Raw genomic sequence first — 18,217 nt, 5'->3', positions numbered from 1 at the left:
TTCTAGTGTGTAATTCATGACTGTATTGCAGCAAGATAAGGCCGAGCTTATCCGACCTAAGCGTAAATATGAAAAGAAGCCCAAAGTCTTACCTTCGTCTGCTGCCGCCACTCCTCAGCAGGCCAGCCCCGCCGCGCTGCCTGGCTTCAGCGCTAAAGACCTGAACCAGTATGACTTTCCCAGCTCGGACGAAGAGCCTCTCTCCCAGGTCAGTGTAAGCATTTCTGATTTCTCATGAACACACATGAGGAATGTGGGAAGGCACATGTTCTGACGCACTTCCTTTTATTTAAAGGTTCTGTCTGGCTCTTCGGAAGCTGAGGAAGAGAATGACCCCGATGGTCCTTTTGCTTTCCGTAGGAAGGCAGGCTGTCAGTACTATGCTGTAAGTTTCGGGTTCTCTTTTTAAGTAACAAACTGTTTACCTGGAGCTGACAAAAAAAAAAAAATAATTCAGATTTTTTCTTTTTAAGCCTCACTTAGACCAAACTGGCAACTGGCCTTGGACTAGTCCTAGCGACGGAGGATTAGGGGATGTGCGATACCGCTACTGCTTGACCACCCTGACCGTGCCCCAGAGGTGTATCGGATTTGCACGAAGACGGGTTGGGCGCGGTGGAAGGTAAGGCCCTTCTGTGTTCCTAGCAGAGGGATGTTTAAGCTTAAAGTGAGGTGGTCCTTCTAAAGAGCTCGTTTTGTTCCTGTCTGCTATTCTTAACTGATTTTTTTGACTGAGATACTTCACCACTTTGTTACCTGTTTCTTATACAACCGTAGCTTTTAATGCATAACTAATGGTTCCCTAATGGATCTGCTTTTCTTCCCAAGATCGAAAGCCTCCGAGATAGATGAAGGCAAGTGTAAATCAGGATAACAAAAAAGTGTTTTAGGAGTTCTGAGAGATATTGAGAAAAAAGGATTAAATAAGCTAAGAAGTGTCATACAACTGGTACACTGAGTTAACTCGTCAGTGGAAAGGCTCCAGGGCCCATGCAGGACCTGATCTTGACATCAGCTTGTCAGGACGCCTGCCTTTGTTTAGACCTGATAGAGCCCTTCATACTCTGGGTGCCTTTATGTGTGAAGTTGTGTGTGGGAGGGGGGAGGAGTTGCAGAACACATGAAAGCCAAGGAAAAGAAAGGCACTCGTATAATATTAGTGAAAAAAAATTAAAAGGCAAAACAGGTAAATCATCAAGGTGCTTTGAGGAAGAAAGCTAAGGGTATAATTTACAGTCAGTGGATGACTTATACACATTTCTTTCATTTTTGAATCTTTTTTGTTTGTTTGTGTTTTGGGGTTTTTTTTGCGGTACGCGGCCTCTCACGGTTGTGGTCTCTCCCGTTGCGGAGCACAGGCTCCGGATGCACAGGCTCAGCGGCCATGGCTCATGGGCCCAGCTGCTCCACGGCATGTGGGATCTTCCCGGACCGGGGCACGAACCCGTGTCCCCTGCATCGGCAGGCGGACTCTCAACCACTGCGCCACCAGGGAAGCCCTCATTTTTGAATCTTGATTGCAGTTATTATCACTTCACCGTTAGTTTAGAATTATCCAGTCACTAAAATACATTTTATTAAGCGCTTTTTCAACCTCATCATTATGTTGACATCATAGTAGTGAAAATTCTCTACATTGGCTATATTTTATTCGATACTAGCATGAGTCAGTGTTAACATCCTAAGATGGAATCATTTATAAAGTTTATATAAATAAAATGAAAATATATCCTCTCGAGTGGTAGCTTCAAATATTTTGTCTATAAAAAATTTTAATAGTGTAAAATATCCAAAGATCACATACCTTTTACTGCTTTTCTCCTACCCACCCCCTCCAAAAAAAAAAAAAAAATGAAGTTTTTGCTTAAATAAAGAACAGATGTGTTAGCAATATTTCATGAATGTTTTGGTGCTTTATAATGGAAGCGAAAAATCAAATTCGCTTGTATGCAGTAAAGCCAAATGTAGAACTGTTAGAAGACTCTAGCTGTTGTAAGATGGATGGTATACCTTATTCTTGAAGGCGGATTCCTTTCTTCTTTAATCGAATCATTATAAAGTGAAAGAACCTTAACAGAAATTGAGATTTTAGCCCATAGAGCCAAATAACGAAATAATCAAATTTATAGCTCTTAAATATTCAGTATGAGGTGGCTTTGGGGGACTTGGGGGAGTAGCTGTTTTACATGTCTGTTTGTGCCTTATTTTTAACAGGGTCTTACTGGACAGAGCTCACTCGGACTATGACAGCATGTTTCGCCATCTGGATTTGGAAATGCTTTCCTCACCACAACATTCTCCAGTCAATCAGATTGCCAATACCTCAGAAACAAATACCTCGGACAAATCTTTCTCTAAAGACCTCAGTCAGATATTAGTCAATATCAAATCATGTAGATGGCGGCATTTTAGGCCTCGGACACCATCCCTACGTGACAGTGACAGTGACGGAGTCTCCTGTAGAAAATGGTATCGGAGTGTAAGTGGAACAGGAGCAGCACAGCCCGGGACCCAGACATGCAGCGCCTCTGCACAGAGTAAAAGCGGCAGTGGCTCGGCGCACTTCGGTATGTTCATTTGTTACGACGTGCGTTTCTGTAGAAGCACCGGCTTCATCAGTTTTTGGAATATGTGGTCTATTATACTTACAGCTAAAAGTCCTTTCCTCTTAAAATAGAACTTTTTAAAAATCAAGGTTTAAGTATTTATTTGAGTCCTGATTGTACGTGTGTCTTCATTTAAACATTTCCACATACATAAGATGTTTACTGCTATTTAATATATGACATTTGTTTCCTGGATATACTTTGTGAACTGCCAACCAAGAGCCAACTATTATGTTTCAAATGATAATAAAAAGAAAATGGACCATAAGTTGATAGTGTTTTATATTTGGACACTTTTCTGGTCTTTTACTTAGACTGCTTTAAAGTAAGCCAGCAAGTCGATAGATATACAAGCTTTCTGTGCTTACACATTCATTCAGAATAATTTGTAAGAGGGAAGCTAATTTTTCAAAGAACAACGTTTGTGTAAGGATTATTTTAATAATTTTGGAAACATTTTCAGGTAATACCTACTTTAGCATTAGGCCTACATTGTGAAATGTGTCTAAAATAAATGCCATCTACTTAAAACATTCTTCAAATTTTAGTTTTCTATTTTAAAGCAAATATCTGTTGTTTGAGGCATGTAGATTATAGAAATTCACTGTCAAAATTGTCATACAGATTTTTATAAAGATGTTTATTCTGTCCCCCTAATTATCTGGTAAGGCTACAGTTAAACCTAATAAATATGAAAATGTGCTTCTTATTCTTGAAGACCTTCAGAAAAGGTTCCATAAACTAATTTATTTGTGGTTAGAAATAAAGTACTTCTGCGAAGCGGAAGTCATTCAGCTCATAAGAAAAACAGTAACATTTCAGAAATCAAGTAGAAGATAATCTAACTTAGTCTGAGGCCTACCTAATAGATTATTTATAATCTCATTAATTTCAGAGTCTATATCATGAAGAGTCAGTTTCTCTCTGCTTTTATAGTCTTAAAAATCAAAATGAAGAATTTTTCAGTATGAAGGAGGACATATATTGGTGTGAGTGTAGAGATTTTAATAGTATAAACTTGTAATATGTTTCCCTGATAAAGATTTTTCAGTTGTTTAAAATTCTTTTGAGACTAGACGTAGAAAATTGGCTTGTTCTGTCAATTCCTCGTCTTCTCCAGCTCTTAAAATAAAGTCATATAACTATCCTAAGGCTCTTACAGTGATTTTTTTTAACGTAAATTGTTTTGCCATACTACTTAAGTAAGCATTGATACTGTAAAACTTACTTGATTTGTGTTTGCCAAAGAATATTAAAAGGTGAACATGGAACAGTAGTATTACCATAAGTATAGCTGAAAACAATCTTTAATAACCGTATAATTTTCTTTTTAATCATTTCCTTCCCCTGTATATGTGATAAAATTAAATGGGTTTATCAATTTTTTCCTGTTGCATCTAATTGTTTTCAATTTTCCCTTAAATTTTACTAGATCTTCCTGTATACTTAGAGAATAGATACCTGCAGGTTGCTTTAGGGTAGTGCTTCATTCTTTCATGTTTGTGGATATTCCAGAAACCTAAAGCTTTTCTCTTTGTGCTCTATAAAGTATGTAACAGTGGATTCATATCATGTGTAGCTTTATCTTAAGGGAATTCAGCTATAGGCCCCTGGAGAAAAAATTAAAATTTTAGCAGTTCAGATATTATACAGGATTCTAAATAGAGTTGAACTAAAAGAGTGAGCCACGCTGGGAGCGGGAGAAGTGAGTCTATTACTGTTCCTCTTGCAGCGTCAGTGCCTGCATTGCTGCCTCGCTCTGTTAAGCATCTCGTCTTGTCGATGTAATTGTAGTTTTAAAGATTTTTTTTTTTCGTTTGGTGTAGCCCCCAGATACAAACCAAACTGCTCCGTCTGGTATTCAGCCACAGAAACTCTGATCTAGCGTGATGCCAGAGGAAACGCGGCTGTGTCGGGCTTGTTGAAAGGAGGAGATGGACCCGTCGTGGTACACGCTAAAGGAATTTTTAAGGCTTAATTTTTACCACACTGACTTTAGAACTTAACCAGTCATTATATGACCTACGAGTCACCTGATATACTTGCCTGCCACCTAAGCCAAATATGTGGGTTTTGATTTAGCCATTTTTGATTATTCTAGCATTGTTTTAAATATCAATATTTATGTGTATGCTGTGACATAGTGATGCCCTCTGGACTGATTGTCCCTTTTCTAAATAAGCCTCTATAAGGGCCTGTTCTCACTTTGAAACAGGAAATTCTAATGAGGCTGTCAGGAGCCATGTTTTTGGTAAAGGCCTGAGTTCTAACACACCAGCTTTCGTAGCCTCTGTGTCAGCTGCTGCTTGGAATCTTTTTTGCTTGCTTCCCTGTCTTGACCATTTTGCAGAGTTGTGCAGTCAGACCAGTAGCCTGGTTAGTGAGTGCTAGAGTGCTTGGGCCTCTGGGTACTGTACAGCAGAATGACACAGTGTTAGAATTTTTGGGACTGGATTTTAGTACGTAAGGATAAATTGTGTATTTTAAATAATCTTTAGTTAATATGTGATTTGGACAGTTTCCAAATACGTTTTTCTATTTTTTTTTATCTACAAAAATATCTTTGGGGAATTCCCAGGCGGTTCAGTGGTTAGGACTTCGCACTCTCTCCCTGCCGAGGGCCCGGGTTCAATCCCTGCCCGGGGAAGTAAAATCCCACAAGCTGGGCGGTGCAGCCAAAAGAGAAAAGAAAAAAAAAAAACTTTATTAAAAAAATCTTTGAAAGCTTAGTGTTTGTTCAGTGACTGTTCATTTGCATGCGTTTGAGGGGATATCAGATTCAGAATTAATACCTTTTTTCATAATTAGGAAAGACTCTGTAATTCAGAAAGACTGAAAACAGAAAAGTGATTTTAAAACCATTATATGTTCAGGATTTGAATTCCTAGTTCCTGGTGAAATTTCATCAGCATTTTAAGTCATTTTTCCAAACTCCCATATCTACAGTATAGATTTGGTTTATTTTCATAAGTCAATAAGAAATTGTAGCAAGAATGATAGGTTCTAATAAGTCTCAATATCTGTAGCTTACTCAGCAGTGCGGTTTACTTCTATTTGTAGCATAAATTTTTTAAAACATTTTTATTGGAGTGTATAGTTGATTAACAATGTTGTGTTAGTTTCTGCTGTACAGCAGAGTGACTCAGTTATACATATCTACTCTTTTTTTTTTTTTTTTTTTTTTTTTTTTTTGCGGTACGCGGGCCTCTCACTGCTGTGGCCTCTCCCGTTGTGGAGCACAGGCTCCGGACGCGCAGGCTCAGCGGCCATGGCTCACGGGCCCAGCCGCTCCGCGGCATGTGGGATCTTCCCGGACCAGGGCACGAACCCGCGTCCCCTGCATCAGCAGGTGGACTCTCAACCACTGCGCCACCAGGGAAGCCCCTATCTATTCTTTTTTAGATTCTTTTCCCATATAGGTCATTACAGAATATTGAGAAGAGTTCCCTGTGCTCTACAGTAGGTCCTTATTAGTTAGCATAAAATTTTAATATTACAGTAAAAAAGGAACTCTAGATTTGAACACTGAATATTTTCATTGTTAGAGTTTGTAGATTTGTGGGACCTTACCCTTACCCGGATGTGTTTCAAAACTCAGAATTACTTCCTCAGCAGATTCTGGAGTAACACCCATAGTGAAATACATTATTAGTTCTACAGTCGTGTAGTGAAGTGCGAGAGTAGTCACACTCAGTGGAAAGTTTGACCACAAATAACCTCATGTTCAAGATGTTTGCAGCCAAATGAATTCAGGTTTGGTCGTGTTTTGCCGTCATATGAATTACAACAAACTTTTGTTTTCAGATTGGATGTTTTAGGTAACTGATACGTGCTCACGAACCTCCAGTCTGTCAGTTCAGGCTTACTGATGAGACAGTCATACTGTAATACTGTCTGGAGTCATTTCAGCTTATGTTTATTTCTTTATAGTTACCCTTCTCTCCTGTATTAAAATAATTTTCTACCTGTGTACTGCTCAGAGAAACTTCTAATTGAGGAGTATCTTTTAAAACAGGTGTTTGGGTTTGTTGGTTTTGTTTTTTTAACAAAATATACATTTTGGTAATCTAGAATCCATCTTCTCAAACTGAATTCTCAAATTGTTTACTTTTTCCTGAGTACCTGTCACCTCCCTCCCCCCACAGCCCTGCCGCCCCCAGTCATTCCATTGATCTGCTACAGGAATGTGACTTAAAGGCCAGCAGGCTGAGCACTAGGCCATTCCTGGCGCTGGTGTACCTACTACCTGATAGGTCCTTGCATAAGACATGGACTCGTAAAGTTTTAGATTATTTCATCTAAATTCCTACCCCAGAGGATTGTTAGAAGCTACCCACAGAGCGGTGGTTTCTGGCCTCTGCCTCGGCACCTCTAGGGACAGATTAAAATTCAACTTTCTAGATCAGGTTATTCTGCAGTTAGGAGTCTTGTTTAGAAAGTTTGTCCATATATCGAGCAAAAGCTGCCTCCTTAAATTTAAATCCGCAGGTCCTGTTTGCCCTTGGAAGCACACTGAGTACGTTTTCTTGCTCTCCCACATCATAGTGTCCTCCAGATATTTGAAGTCCTGTCGTGCTCCTTCCCTGTTCTCAGCTTTTAATTTTGTCCCTCCCGTGACTCTGCTCCCCTCCCTAGACCCCTGTCTGTCAGATGCTCCATAGATGAGATTTCTTTTAAAGCATGATGCACACTGTTGGTACATAAAAAGTTTGATTATTTTTTGTAAATCGTATTAAATCTAAAACAAACTTTTGTCTATTTCTTTTTATATTTAAAATCTCATTGGCTTGGGGGTAGTTTTGTTTCCCCTTCCACTACTAAATATCTTTGTGACCTCGGATGAAAGTTTCTTCATCTCTAGTGTGAGATTATAGAAGGAAATCACCAAGAATCCCTCCTGATCTAAAATTTTTTGGTCCTTTGAAATGATTCTGATTCTAGGTCTGGTGATCTGTCCACAAAACCACCTTGTCCATCTTTATGTGAATTGCAAACTTGACTACCACACAATATCTGGAGGTAGACATACAACCTAAAAACTTTACCTTGATAGAGATACAGGGAATATGCTCATTTTTGTTTATTTCCACTTAGCATTTGGTTAGACTTTGCTCAGTTTCCTGTGTAAGTAATAGTGCAAAACCCAGCTCAGATTTTATTTGCCCAAATTTACTGCCTTACCTTTGTCCAAGCTTTCCTACTCATTCATACAGCCTTTTGGATTGGAGTTTTATTTCTCAGAAGAAGTATAAAATCTTAGCATCCCATGGCTTGAAAAGGACTTTAATGATGACTTAATTTAATCTCGTATATTTCAGATGAACATACTGAGCCCCAAACGATTAAATAACTTGCTCAGGTGAACTCAGCCAGTTATGACAGAGCTGAGAATGAAAGAAAAATCAAGATCTCTTGGCCCCTAGACCCATGGTTTTTATTACCATCACTTCTAGCTTACGTTACTCTGTGCATTTCTTCTAGAACATTTATCAAAAATGTCCAGGGGAAATTTTTATAACTAGACTCTGGAGTATAGAGATATGTAAGAAATAGGCTAACATAGGGATCTAAAATCTCAATGAGCGTTAGTGATCTAAAATGTCAGTTGTATTTTTATTTCTAAATCTGTATTTGGAGGAAGTTAGCAGTTGTTAAAAAAATGAAATTCACAAAACCCTCAGAGACTGAGGACTGAAATGTTGATTTAAATAGGGAAAAAATATTTGGAACCTTTATTCAAATCGATTTCCAATTTAATATTGCCAATGTTTAAATTAAAACAAATACCAGCAGAATTCTGCAAAAGAATATTTTCATTCATATAAATGGAGTTTTGTATATAGATCTTTACAGTGAATGCTAAATTATTGTTTTCTAGATGTGTAATGACGTGACCTTCCAGAAATGGTCCTTTTTTTTTTTTTCTTCTTTTTTAAGTTATTAATTATCTCCTACCAGGAAATTCAAGATTTAGGCAACGCACTCAAGCTTAGGAAATTAAAGTAGAAATCACAAAAACATATTAGCGAACCTATCTAATAAATTAAGGATCTTTAGTTTTAAACAGTTGCTTTTATGGATTTTTTTTCAACATAGAGATATTATTTTAATTAATAATCACTCTTTCAGGGCAGCATTTTTTTTTTTTTTTCAAGTTCTGGTTTAACACATTTCTGTTATATGGAAATGGTCACGTTGACAGAAAGTTTATGTCAATATTTAGGGATTATCCTATTATCAATAAAAGCTTTTTCCGGTAGAATTCAGATCTGAGAATTACAAACATAGTAGGAAGAGAAACTCATCAAAGGACATATATCAACTAAACAGATTTGTAACACCCAAAATAAGAAAATGAAAAGTAGAATTTTTCCAACACGAAATTATTTTTTGCCTTTGTAACCCAAGAAATTAGTTCAGCGCAAGTATAAAAGCCTGTGTAAATACTAATAACTTCTGAGGTTTTCTTAAACATTATTTCACAGTTTTCTGATTCGTTCAAAACGTGGTAGAATTTCTACTTAACATCTATCTAAGCATTTTGTAGGTGTCCTAGGCAGAAGCTGTATCCTGGGGGATAAAGATTCTTATGAGTTATAAGTGAAAACTGCAAAACTTGATGAAGTAATATTCTAAAGAAATTATCAAAATGTCTTTAACTAAAGACAACAAATTAGCTGACAGTATTTTGAAAACATTAAACTTCAGATTGAGGAAATATGCATGATTTATAGATTCCCTAGTACCCAGGGATGCATGATAACCCTTTTTTTTTCTGTTTTAAATAGTTCTTACGCAACCATCACAGGCTTCTTAAAAGAAGCCTTAAAGTCAGATGTTGTGATTGTATGTGCTTTTTTTTTTTTTTTTTTAAATTGGCAAAAAAAAAAAAAGAAAAAAGAAAAAGAAAAAGGTTTCCTTTTTAAAAACTGCACACACTTTTTGGGGGAGTAATAAATGAACATTTTTTTGTTTGTTTTTTTTAGAACTGAGCTCTCCATAGACAAACATAAGTAGCATAACACAGTGTCTTTCCTCAGACATCATTCTGTACAGTAAACCAACATAAACATCTCCGTTCTTATTGACTGGATTTTTTTCCAGGTGGGTTAATAGGGTGGGGAAAATTAATTAACCTTTGGAGCCTCTTTTCTTCCTGTTAAACTTAAAGGATGGGTTCTTTAAAAAAAAAAAAGTAATAAAACCAACAACCTTCTATTTCATATGAAGGAAATTTTTGTAATGACTAAAATTAGAAAATATGTAGAACAATTAGCCTTTCTACACAGATGTGCTAGGGATCGTCTGAATGCATTGGGACAGTAGTATGAATAAACTAGAAACTGAATGGTGATTATCAGATTTCTTCTCAAGCTCAGTGCAAAGTTGAATTTCAAATAATGTGGATGAAAAAAGCTGGTATTACCTTTTACACTGTCTAGCACAAGTGTCACAGCTTACAAAAAGTAATGGTTTTGAAACTTGGGAAGTGAGCACTTCTCTTTCCTACGTGCAGCTTGGAAAGTTTCATTTTGTTTTTCTTTAAACTCAAGCCACTCTCGTTAAGTGTGGTTATAAACATGCTGAACTTTTCATTCGGAAGTGATCTCTGACAGGATGCTAAAATGCTTTAATCCTGCGTACATTTGTTCTTAAATGCTAAAATGTGTTTTAGTGTGCTATATGATGTGTGTGATAGCGGTGCCTTTTTATAAAGTGTTTTCTCATTTTATGTTCAGCATTTACAGCCGAACAATACCAGCAACATCAGCAGCAGCTGGCGCTCATGCAGAAACAGCAGCTTGCACAAACTCAGCAACAGCAAGCAAGTAGTAGTTCCTCCGCCACCCGCGTCACAGGTGAGGGACTTGTCTGTCTCATGATTACCCCTTGTGGTTTCCCACCAGAGCTCATCTCTAATTACCAACTGCTGTCATAGAGCCTTGCACCTAACCAGCAGAAAAGTGGCTTTCACCTGAATCTACATCATAGCCACTCTGTACAGGGTTTAGAAAGAACGTTACAGGTGAGTATAGAAGCTGTTGCCCTCTGCTTCCTATTTTAAAAAGTAAAACTAAAAAGCATAGTCAGATGAGACGGAGACCCTGTCTTCCAGTCTGACCTGTAGTCTGTGAACGTACCTCTTTAATATACAACCCCACCCAGCTCTCTATGTGGAGAGCTTTAATTATTATTAAAATTTATGCTCAATAACCTCTTTTGCTATCAAATCACTTTTGAACTTAAAGCGTGATAAATGTTTGCCACTTAAACATATTTAAGGCTTAACTAAAGGCTGAGATTCGTGTCTCTAAGCATCTTAGAGGAAAAATTCATTAAAAAAAATTCAAGGCGCTTCTTAATTTCTAGGCTGAGTTAGAATGTTGATGTTTTGTTCCTTCTGTTCTAAAGGGAGAGTTCTCTTACTGTCCCAAACGTGCCTCTGGTCACGTGTGTATATGTATGTGTAAGTTAGATGAAGGAAGTTTTACATACTTACTTATTCAGATTATATGAATTGATTCATCCATTGACTCATTCGTTGCAAATCACTGAAGTGTTTTACTAGCATATCTTTCGTGTCCAGCACTTTGTGTTGGAGGTTTACTGTTTCCACCTTATGAAAGGTTTATTTTGGTAATTCCATATTATATATTGTCACATAAGAAGATCAAAATTCATAATCCTTGAGTTATAAGATGATTTGAACATTAATCAAATTTATGCCTGTCAGAGAGATGAAGCTATTTCAGTGGTTTGCAACTTTCATTTATATTCAGACTGATTTGGTAACCTGTGTGGCCTTTAATAATAATTTGAGACTAAGTGATGCTGATTAGATTTGTTCTGTATTTTCTTTTTAGGGTTTTTGTTTCCAAGACTTGGATTCTGCCAGTGCTCAGTTTGCTGCTTCTGCTTGGTGACATCAGAACACTGATGGGATTCAAGATGAAGGAGGATGTGGTGCTTGGAATCGGGGTGAATGGCGTCCTTCCAGCCTCAGGTAAAAGGATAAAGACGTTTAAGGTGTTTTGATAGTGTTTGTAACGTACGTCTGTAATAAACAAGGAGCAGAGTTGCGGTTGTTCAGCTGCTTCTTTCCTTTTCCCTAGGAGTATACAAGGGCTTACACCTCAGTAGTACTGCACCCCCGGCACTGTGTCCACACGAGTCCGTCGACGGCAGGGCCAGCTTTGCTACAGCCTGCGAGCGCGACGCAGGCGGCGGGTTCCCACAGTGCACCGAGTCACCCAGTGACTGCTGCCAGTTCTGTAACAACTCAGGTTCTGATTGGGAACAACATCCGATTAACTGTACCTTCGTCAGTCGCCACTGTAAACTCTCTTGCCCCCATAAACGCACGACACATACCTAGGACTTTAAGTGCTGTCCCATCGTCTGCCTTAAAGCTGGCTGCCGCAGCAAACTGTCAAGTTTCCAAGGTCCCGTCTTCATCCTCCGTAGATGCAGTTCCACGGTGAGTAGTTACTTAAACCCAAAGTGTTTGAAAAATATGAAATCTGACTTAACTTCCACTGGCATTGCTCTCTACTTATTTCTTTGTGTTTTTTGCTCTTTCCTTATATACATTAAAAATGTATAGATGAGAATTCCTTATTTATGTAAGAACTAAACAGATAAATGTTGTAATTCAGTATTGCTGAGAATTTGAACTTTCAAGGGAGTATAGGGAATATTGCATGTATGATTGGGACATGACTTAGTATAATAAGAGCTTATAATATTCTCACTCTTTATTTCACCTTTGGATCGAAGGAGTTCTCTTTAGAATGTTTCTTTTGCTTATGATTTCTTCCACAGCTTCTCACATAGACAGAATTGATAAAACCCGCCATGGCTAGTACACTAATTAAGCCTCTCTTTTTTTTTTTGTTTTGTTTTGTTTTGTTTTTTTTAATTAATTTATTTATCTTTGGCTGTGTTGGGTCTTCGTTTCTGTGCGAGGGCTTTCTCTGGTTGCGGCGAGCATGGGCCACTCTTCATCGCGGTGCGCGGGCCTCTCACTGTCGCAGCCAAGCCTCTCTTAATAATGTAAATAATGTAAAGGGTTACAGTATTCATGCCGGGTTAGCTTTTAATCAAACCATTATTTTCTATGCTAACTTGTTTTCTTAGGTTTCAGTAGACAGTTTAGAATGTTTGCTCAGGCTCTATTCTGTTTTAAATATTAACGGGAATTAAAATCTTGCTGTCAACTTGAGGGTAAACAAAAAGAGAAAGACAGGCGTTTTCAGTTGAGTTAGAAGATGAGCATAAAAGTGTGAAAAGTTAAATAATATTAATTGTAAGTAATAGGTAAAAATTGTTCTAGAGATATCACAAAATATAATATGCTTGTCAAATTAGCATGTATAGAATGTGGCTGTAATTTCCATATAAGAGATATTTTTTACACCAGGGATATTCTGGGAATGTTCTACCAAAAAAAAAAAAAATCAGATTTCATCTTGGCTGGGCAGAAGGGAGGAAGAAAAGAGTTGGGGAAATACGTATGTGTTTCAGAGGTTACCAAGTAAGCTAGTTTGTCTAGAGATTTGGGAAGATTAGTGGTAGAGGTTGAAGTGGTTGGCGGCCGGACTGTGAGGCGTCTTGGCTGCCGCTCTGACGCGTAGACTTCCTCAGCTGGCAGTGGCCCAGGGCGGGAGCGGGCTTCGTAGCAACAGACTGCAGCCATTGGTTTCTGGACCCGTGCATCCCTTCTGCTTCTGAACTTACGTGGTAGTCACATCTGCTCAGTGCTTATCCATTCTTAATATTCTGGGTCTAGTCATAGCTAGCCAAACAACTATAGCTCTTACTTAAATATATAATACGTGGTTTTCATCACGACAGAATTATATAACCACGGGAGACTCAAAGTGTAAGGGAAACGTTCGCATCACTTACTTTAGCCCCTCTGTTTAAAGGTGAGGGAGCTGAGTTTGCAGGGCAGAAATTGAGACACATGTAGAGAACAAACGTATGGACACCAAGGGGGGAAAGCCGCGGGGGGGTGGGGATGATGGTGTGATGAATTGGGCGATTGGGACTGATGTGTATAAAATGGATGACTAGTAAGAACCTGCTGTAAAAAAAAAGTAAATAAGTAAGTAAGTAAGTTAAGTAAGAACTGAGACCCAGAGGAGGAACTGAGCTCCCAGAGCACGTCGGCAGTCGAGGGGCAGGGGCAGCGGGGACCCTGGTCTTCTGATTGCTCAGCTCCACGTAGAGAAAAAACTCGGACTTTAAAAGTCCTGACATAAATGACCTTCACTCACATTGTTCCTTTTTAAAACTCTTAGGAAAGGTTTAATAGAGGAAGAGATTGAAACTATAAACTAAAGCTTGGTTATTTATGTGTTGTAACATCTAGGTTGCTTGGGTGCTGCTACAGGTTTGTTGGTAACGTAGCTGACCATGGAATGTGCAGCGGACCCAAGCCTGACTTCCAGTTGTGTGTTCCTAATAATAAATCGTAAAAGTTCATATTCCTCTACTTGCTATCCTGTCCCAAAAGAGTCAGATCTCTCTCTATTATTAAAAACATTTAAACTTTTTATTGGGAAGATCATCTTGATTTGTTAAATTGATTGCAGATAAGTAATTTATTGAACTTTTTTCAACAGGGAAAATCACGAATCAGAAAAGCCAGCACTAAACAACATAGCAGACAATACAGTAGCGATGGAGGTGACGTAGCTTCCTCAGGAGTGGAGCCGCAGCCTGGGGACTTGATTAGGTGCTATGCATCAGTAGCATTTTGAATGCAAGGGATGATGGAATGCAGCACATGCGTTTCTGTGGCAGCTGTGGGGACTTGACAGCAATGCTCATCTCTCATGCTTCAATTTTTCTTTTCTTACTGTTAATAGGGGAAAAAATCAACATCTGTAAATTAAGAATACAGCAATTACCTGTACAGTACTGCATATTTGTAATACCCTTGTATATATGTTACTTGAATACAGAGATGTTCATTTGTGATGCTTTGCACTTGGGGGTGGGGGGGAGGGAAATAAATTGCAACAAAGAGTGTGAGATGTGAGAGTGTGTAGAGATGAGGTGTCATCACATCACGTGCATGGTGCAGAACCTGCTGTTTTACCTATTTATTGTGCCGTGTTTACAGTTTTGTACACTGTACCTTCATTGGTTCCTGTGCTGTAGTAAATGTGTTAGGTAGCTGTGGACTCCTTGGTATTTTGTAAATGGTATAACATAACTTGGTTCCCCTCTGGGTCCCTGAGTTTTCTGTGTATCATGTGAAAAAAAATGGTGACATACATACAGAATTTTACAAAAAAAAAAAAAAAGGCATCAGTTTTTAAAAAATGGGGAATGTACTGTTAAATGGGGATCTTCCTGGTCTACTATCATTAGGACAAGTAACGAGCTAAAAATGAAGTCTCTTGAATCTTCCCATCCCCACCTGCCCACAGAGCTGTGGGCAGTTTCTGGTACTTAAAGCACTAATGTCATGTTGCTGCTCTGCAAACAGCCCAGTAGTCCCATTTCCTTCCACACCAGAAAGTGTTAAATCAAGTATGCAGATGGAGTCCTTACAACTGGAGTTTATGTTGTCTTGCCCTTTTTTTAGCACAAGAAAAAAATTGTACTTTTTTATTGTCGAATTGTTTCAAAGACTTCATGCTTTACTTGTTCTTACAAAAAGGATATAAGGGAGAAGAATGCAGTAATTGCTGTACGTGTATCACCATTCCAGTTTCTAAAAACAGCCAGCCAGCTTTTCTCCTTCTAAGACTCTCCAGAAGGCTGCGAGGCCAGAACCACAAATATCGGGTGCCTTCCTTTGGAAATATTTGACCTCTCTTCTGTGAAGAGAATGGTACTTAACAGACTACTACTAGTGCTTTGTCAGTACCGAAGTCTGAATGCCCAGTCCAATGGCATACATTATCCTTAAGGTTTTTAATCCCACCTGGAAAAGTTGTGATAGAATTCTCACAAAATAAACCCAGGGCATTACATGTTGACAAACTAATGTGTAGTGGTCGTTTGCTTTTCTTTTCAAGCCAAGAACTTTTGTGTGACTTTAATTAAAATCATTCAGTAAAGGTGGGGGCAGGGCCGGTCATGGGAACGTGAGCAATTACTTTCCAGTTCATTTTTTTCAACAATTATTTATTGAATGATTACCTAGTATGCTTGGGACTGTTTTAGGTCCTACTACAGTGAAAAAATGTCCTGCCCTCATGGAATTTATAATTTCATTGAGTGATAAAAACAAGATGAATATGTAAAATTTAAATTGCATTATGGTAAGTATTTGGGGGGAAGGTAAAGCAAGGAGAGGGGAGAAGCAGTGCCAGGATGGGGTGGAGGTTGCCGTTTCCGGTAGGGTGGGCAGAGAAGCGCCCACAGAGATGATGGGGCAAGGGGGGTGGAGAGGATACATACATACAAGGGTGGGGTGTGCCCGGTTTGCTGAAGGAACAGCAGTGTGGCTCTGGCGCGCAGGCAAAGAGGAGAGGAGTAGGTAAGGTAGGTCAGAGGGCATTGGGGAGGCTGCTCGTGGTGGGCCCGATAGGTGACTTTAAGGACTTAGGATTCTGGAGCAGAGGAGTGATGTGGTCAGAACAGGCTCACTCTGGCTTAGGTGTTCAGAATACAGTAAAGGACCGAAGTTTCTCCAAATGTGATGAAGACAATCCACAGCCCTCAGGAAATCAACGAACCACAAGCACACACACGAAGAAAATTTGTTAAAGCATATAATCAAATTGCTAAGTGTCAATGATAAAGAGAAAAATCTTAAAAATAATTTTTAAAAAGACGTATTACAGAGAAAAATAAGAGTGACGGCAGATGTTCACTGGAAGACATGCGAGCAATATCCTTACTGAACAAAAAACTCAACCTAGAATTCTAAACCTAGCAACATTGTTTTTCAAAAACGAAGGTGAAATATTTCATACATCCAAAATCTGACAATTCATCGCAAGCAGACGTCCGATACCAGAAATGTTAAAGGATGTCCTTGAAGCAGATGAAAATGGTATCAGAGATCTGGGTGCACACAGAGACCATCAGAAATGGTAAATATATGTGTACGCATTAAAACTCTTCTCGTGATCTTTTAAGTCTTTAAAAGATAATCAGCTTTTTGAAGCAAAAATAATAAGAGTGTATTATGGCATTATAACACAAAGGAGAAGGAACATAATATGAGAACAGTAGCACAAAAGTCAGGGAAGGAAGGGGCCTTAGGGGCCTGATCCTACACTCAGAATGGTATAATATCCCTTGAAGGTAGACTGTGCTAAGTTCAAGGATGTATACTTAAGTCCTAAAGCAACCACTAAAATCACAAAAAAGAGGTACAGCTAATAAGCAGGAAAGAAAATAAAGTAAAATCGTAAAAAATATTCTATTGACCCAAAGGAAAACAGAAAAAGAAGAAAAAGGAAACGGAGGACAGTTAATAGAAAACAAATATGAACATGGTAGATTTAAACCCAGCCACATCAATAATAATATTAAATGCTAATGGTCTAAACAACCCAAGTGAAAGGCAAAGATTGTCAGATGGTATGAAAAAAGAAAAACCCGTCTATATACTGCCTTCAAGAAACCCACTGCAAATCTAAAGACACAAGTAGGACAAAAGTAAAAGGATGGAGAAGGATATACCATATTTAGCACTCATCAGAATCTAGAGTGGCTATATTAATATCAGACAGTACATTTCGGAGCAAAGAATATTACCAGGAATTTTAAAAGGTCATTTCATAATTATAGAAGGATCACTTTATCGAGAAGACATAACATTCTTACACATTTATTCATCTAATTACAGAAATTCAAATATACATAAAACAAAAGTGATGGAATTAAAAGGAGAAATAGGCAAATATACAATTAAAATTAGAGGTTTCAGTATCCCCTTTCCAATACTTGATAGAACAAGTAGACAGAGAAAATCAGTGAGAAAAATCAGTGAGAAAATCAGTTGAAACCACGGTATCAACTAAGTTGCCCTAATTGACATTTTTAGAACATTCTATGCAACAAATACAGAATACACATTTGCTTCAAATGCACATGAAATGTTTAGCAAGGTACACCATACTGTGAGCCATAAAGCGAATCTCAATAAATTTAAAAGGATTTAAATCATACAGTGTATTTGCTCTGACTAGAATAGAATTAAGTTAGTATTATTAACAGAAAGATCTAGAAAGCCCTTAAATATTTGGAACCTAATAACAAACTTCTAAATATATGGGTCAAAGCAGAAATCAAAAGGGGCATTAGAACATATTTTGAACTATGGACACTGGAAAACTATGGAAAATGGAAGTAAGTATACATAACAGTTGTGAGATGTAGCTAAATCAGCACTTGAAGGAAATTTATACCAAAAATTAAGAAATAATAACCTAAACTTCTACCTCCTTACAAAACTAGAATAAGAAGTGCAAATTAAACCTAAAGCCGAAGAAAGGAAATGATGAAGATCAGAATGGAAGGAAAATTTAAAAAGTGAAACCGAGAAAACCAATGAAACCAAAAGCTGGTTCTCCGAGTAGATCAATAAGATTGATAAACCTCTAGCCAGACAAATTAGAATAAAAAGAAGATACAATTTG

General features: G+C 38.1%; 1 protein-coding gene across 1 annotated transcript in view; it reads left to right on the top strand.

Annotated features, from left to right (window-relative positions):
- The window catches only part of EPC1 (enhancer of polycomb homolog 1), a 68,017-nt gene extending 52,408 nt beyond the window's left edge, over window positions 1–15,609 (top strand). The window contains 11 exon segments of the mRNA XM_032622099.1: window positions 32–208; window positions 296–385; window positions 474–622; window positions 2,215–2,567; window positions 10,346–10,458; window positions 10,546–10,632; window positions 11,471–11,526; window positions 11,528–11,610; window positions 11,720–11,766; window positions 11,768–12,084; window positions 14,234–15,609. Of these exon segments, the coding sequence (XP_032477990.1) occupies window positions 32–208; window positions 296–385; window positions 474–622; window positions 2,215–2,567; window positions 10,346–10,458; window positions 10,546–10,632; window positions 11,471–11,526; window positions 11,528–11,610; window positions 11,720–11,766; window positions 11,768–12,084; window positions 14,234–14,306 (1,545 nt within the window). The 3' untranslated portion in view covers window positions 14,307–15,609.
- Window positions 15,610–18,217: the final 2,608 nt, after the last annotated feature.

This window comes from Phocoena sinus, chromosome 2, assembly GCF_008692025.1.
Source record: "Phocoena sinus isolate mPhoSin1 chromosome 2, mPhoSin1.pri, whole genome shotgun sequence".
Taxonomy (NCBI): Eukaryota; Metazoa; Chordata; class Mammalia; order Artiodactyla; family Phocoenidae; genus Phocoena; species Phocoena sinus.
Note: the sequence above shows the minus strand (reverse complement) of the source record. Positions and strands in the feature narration are given on the sequence as shown.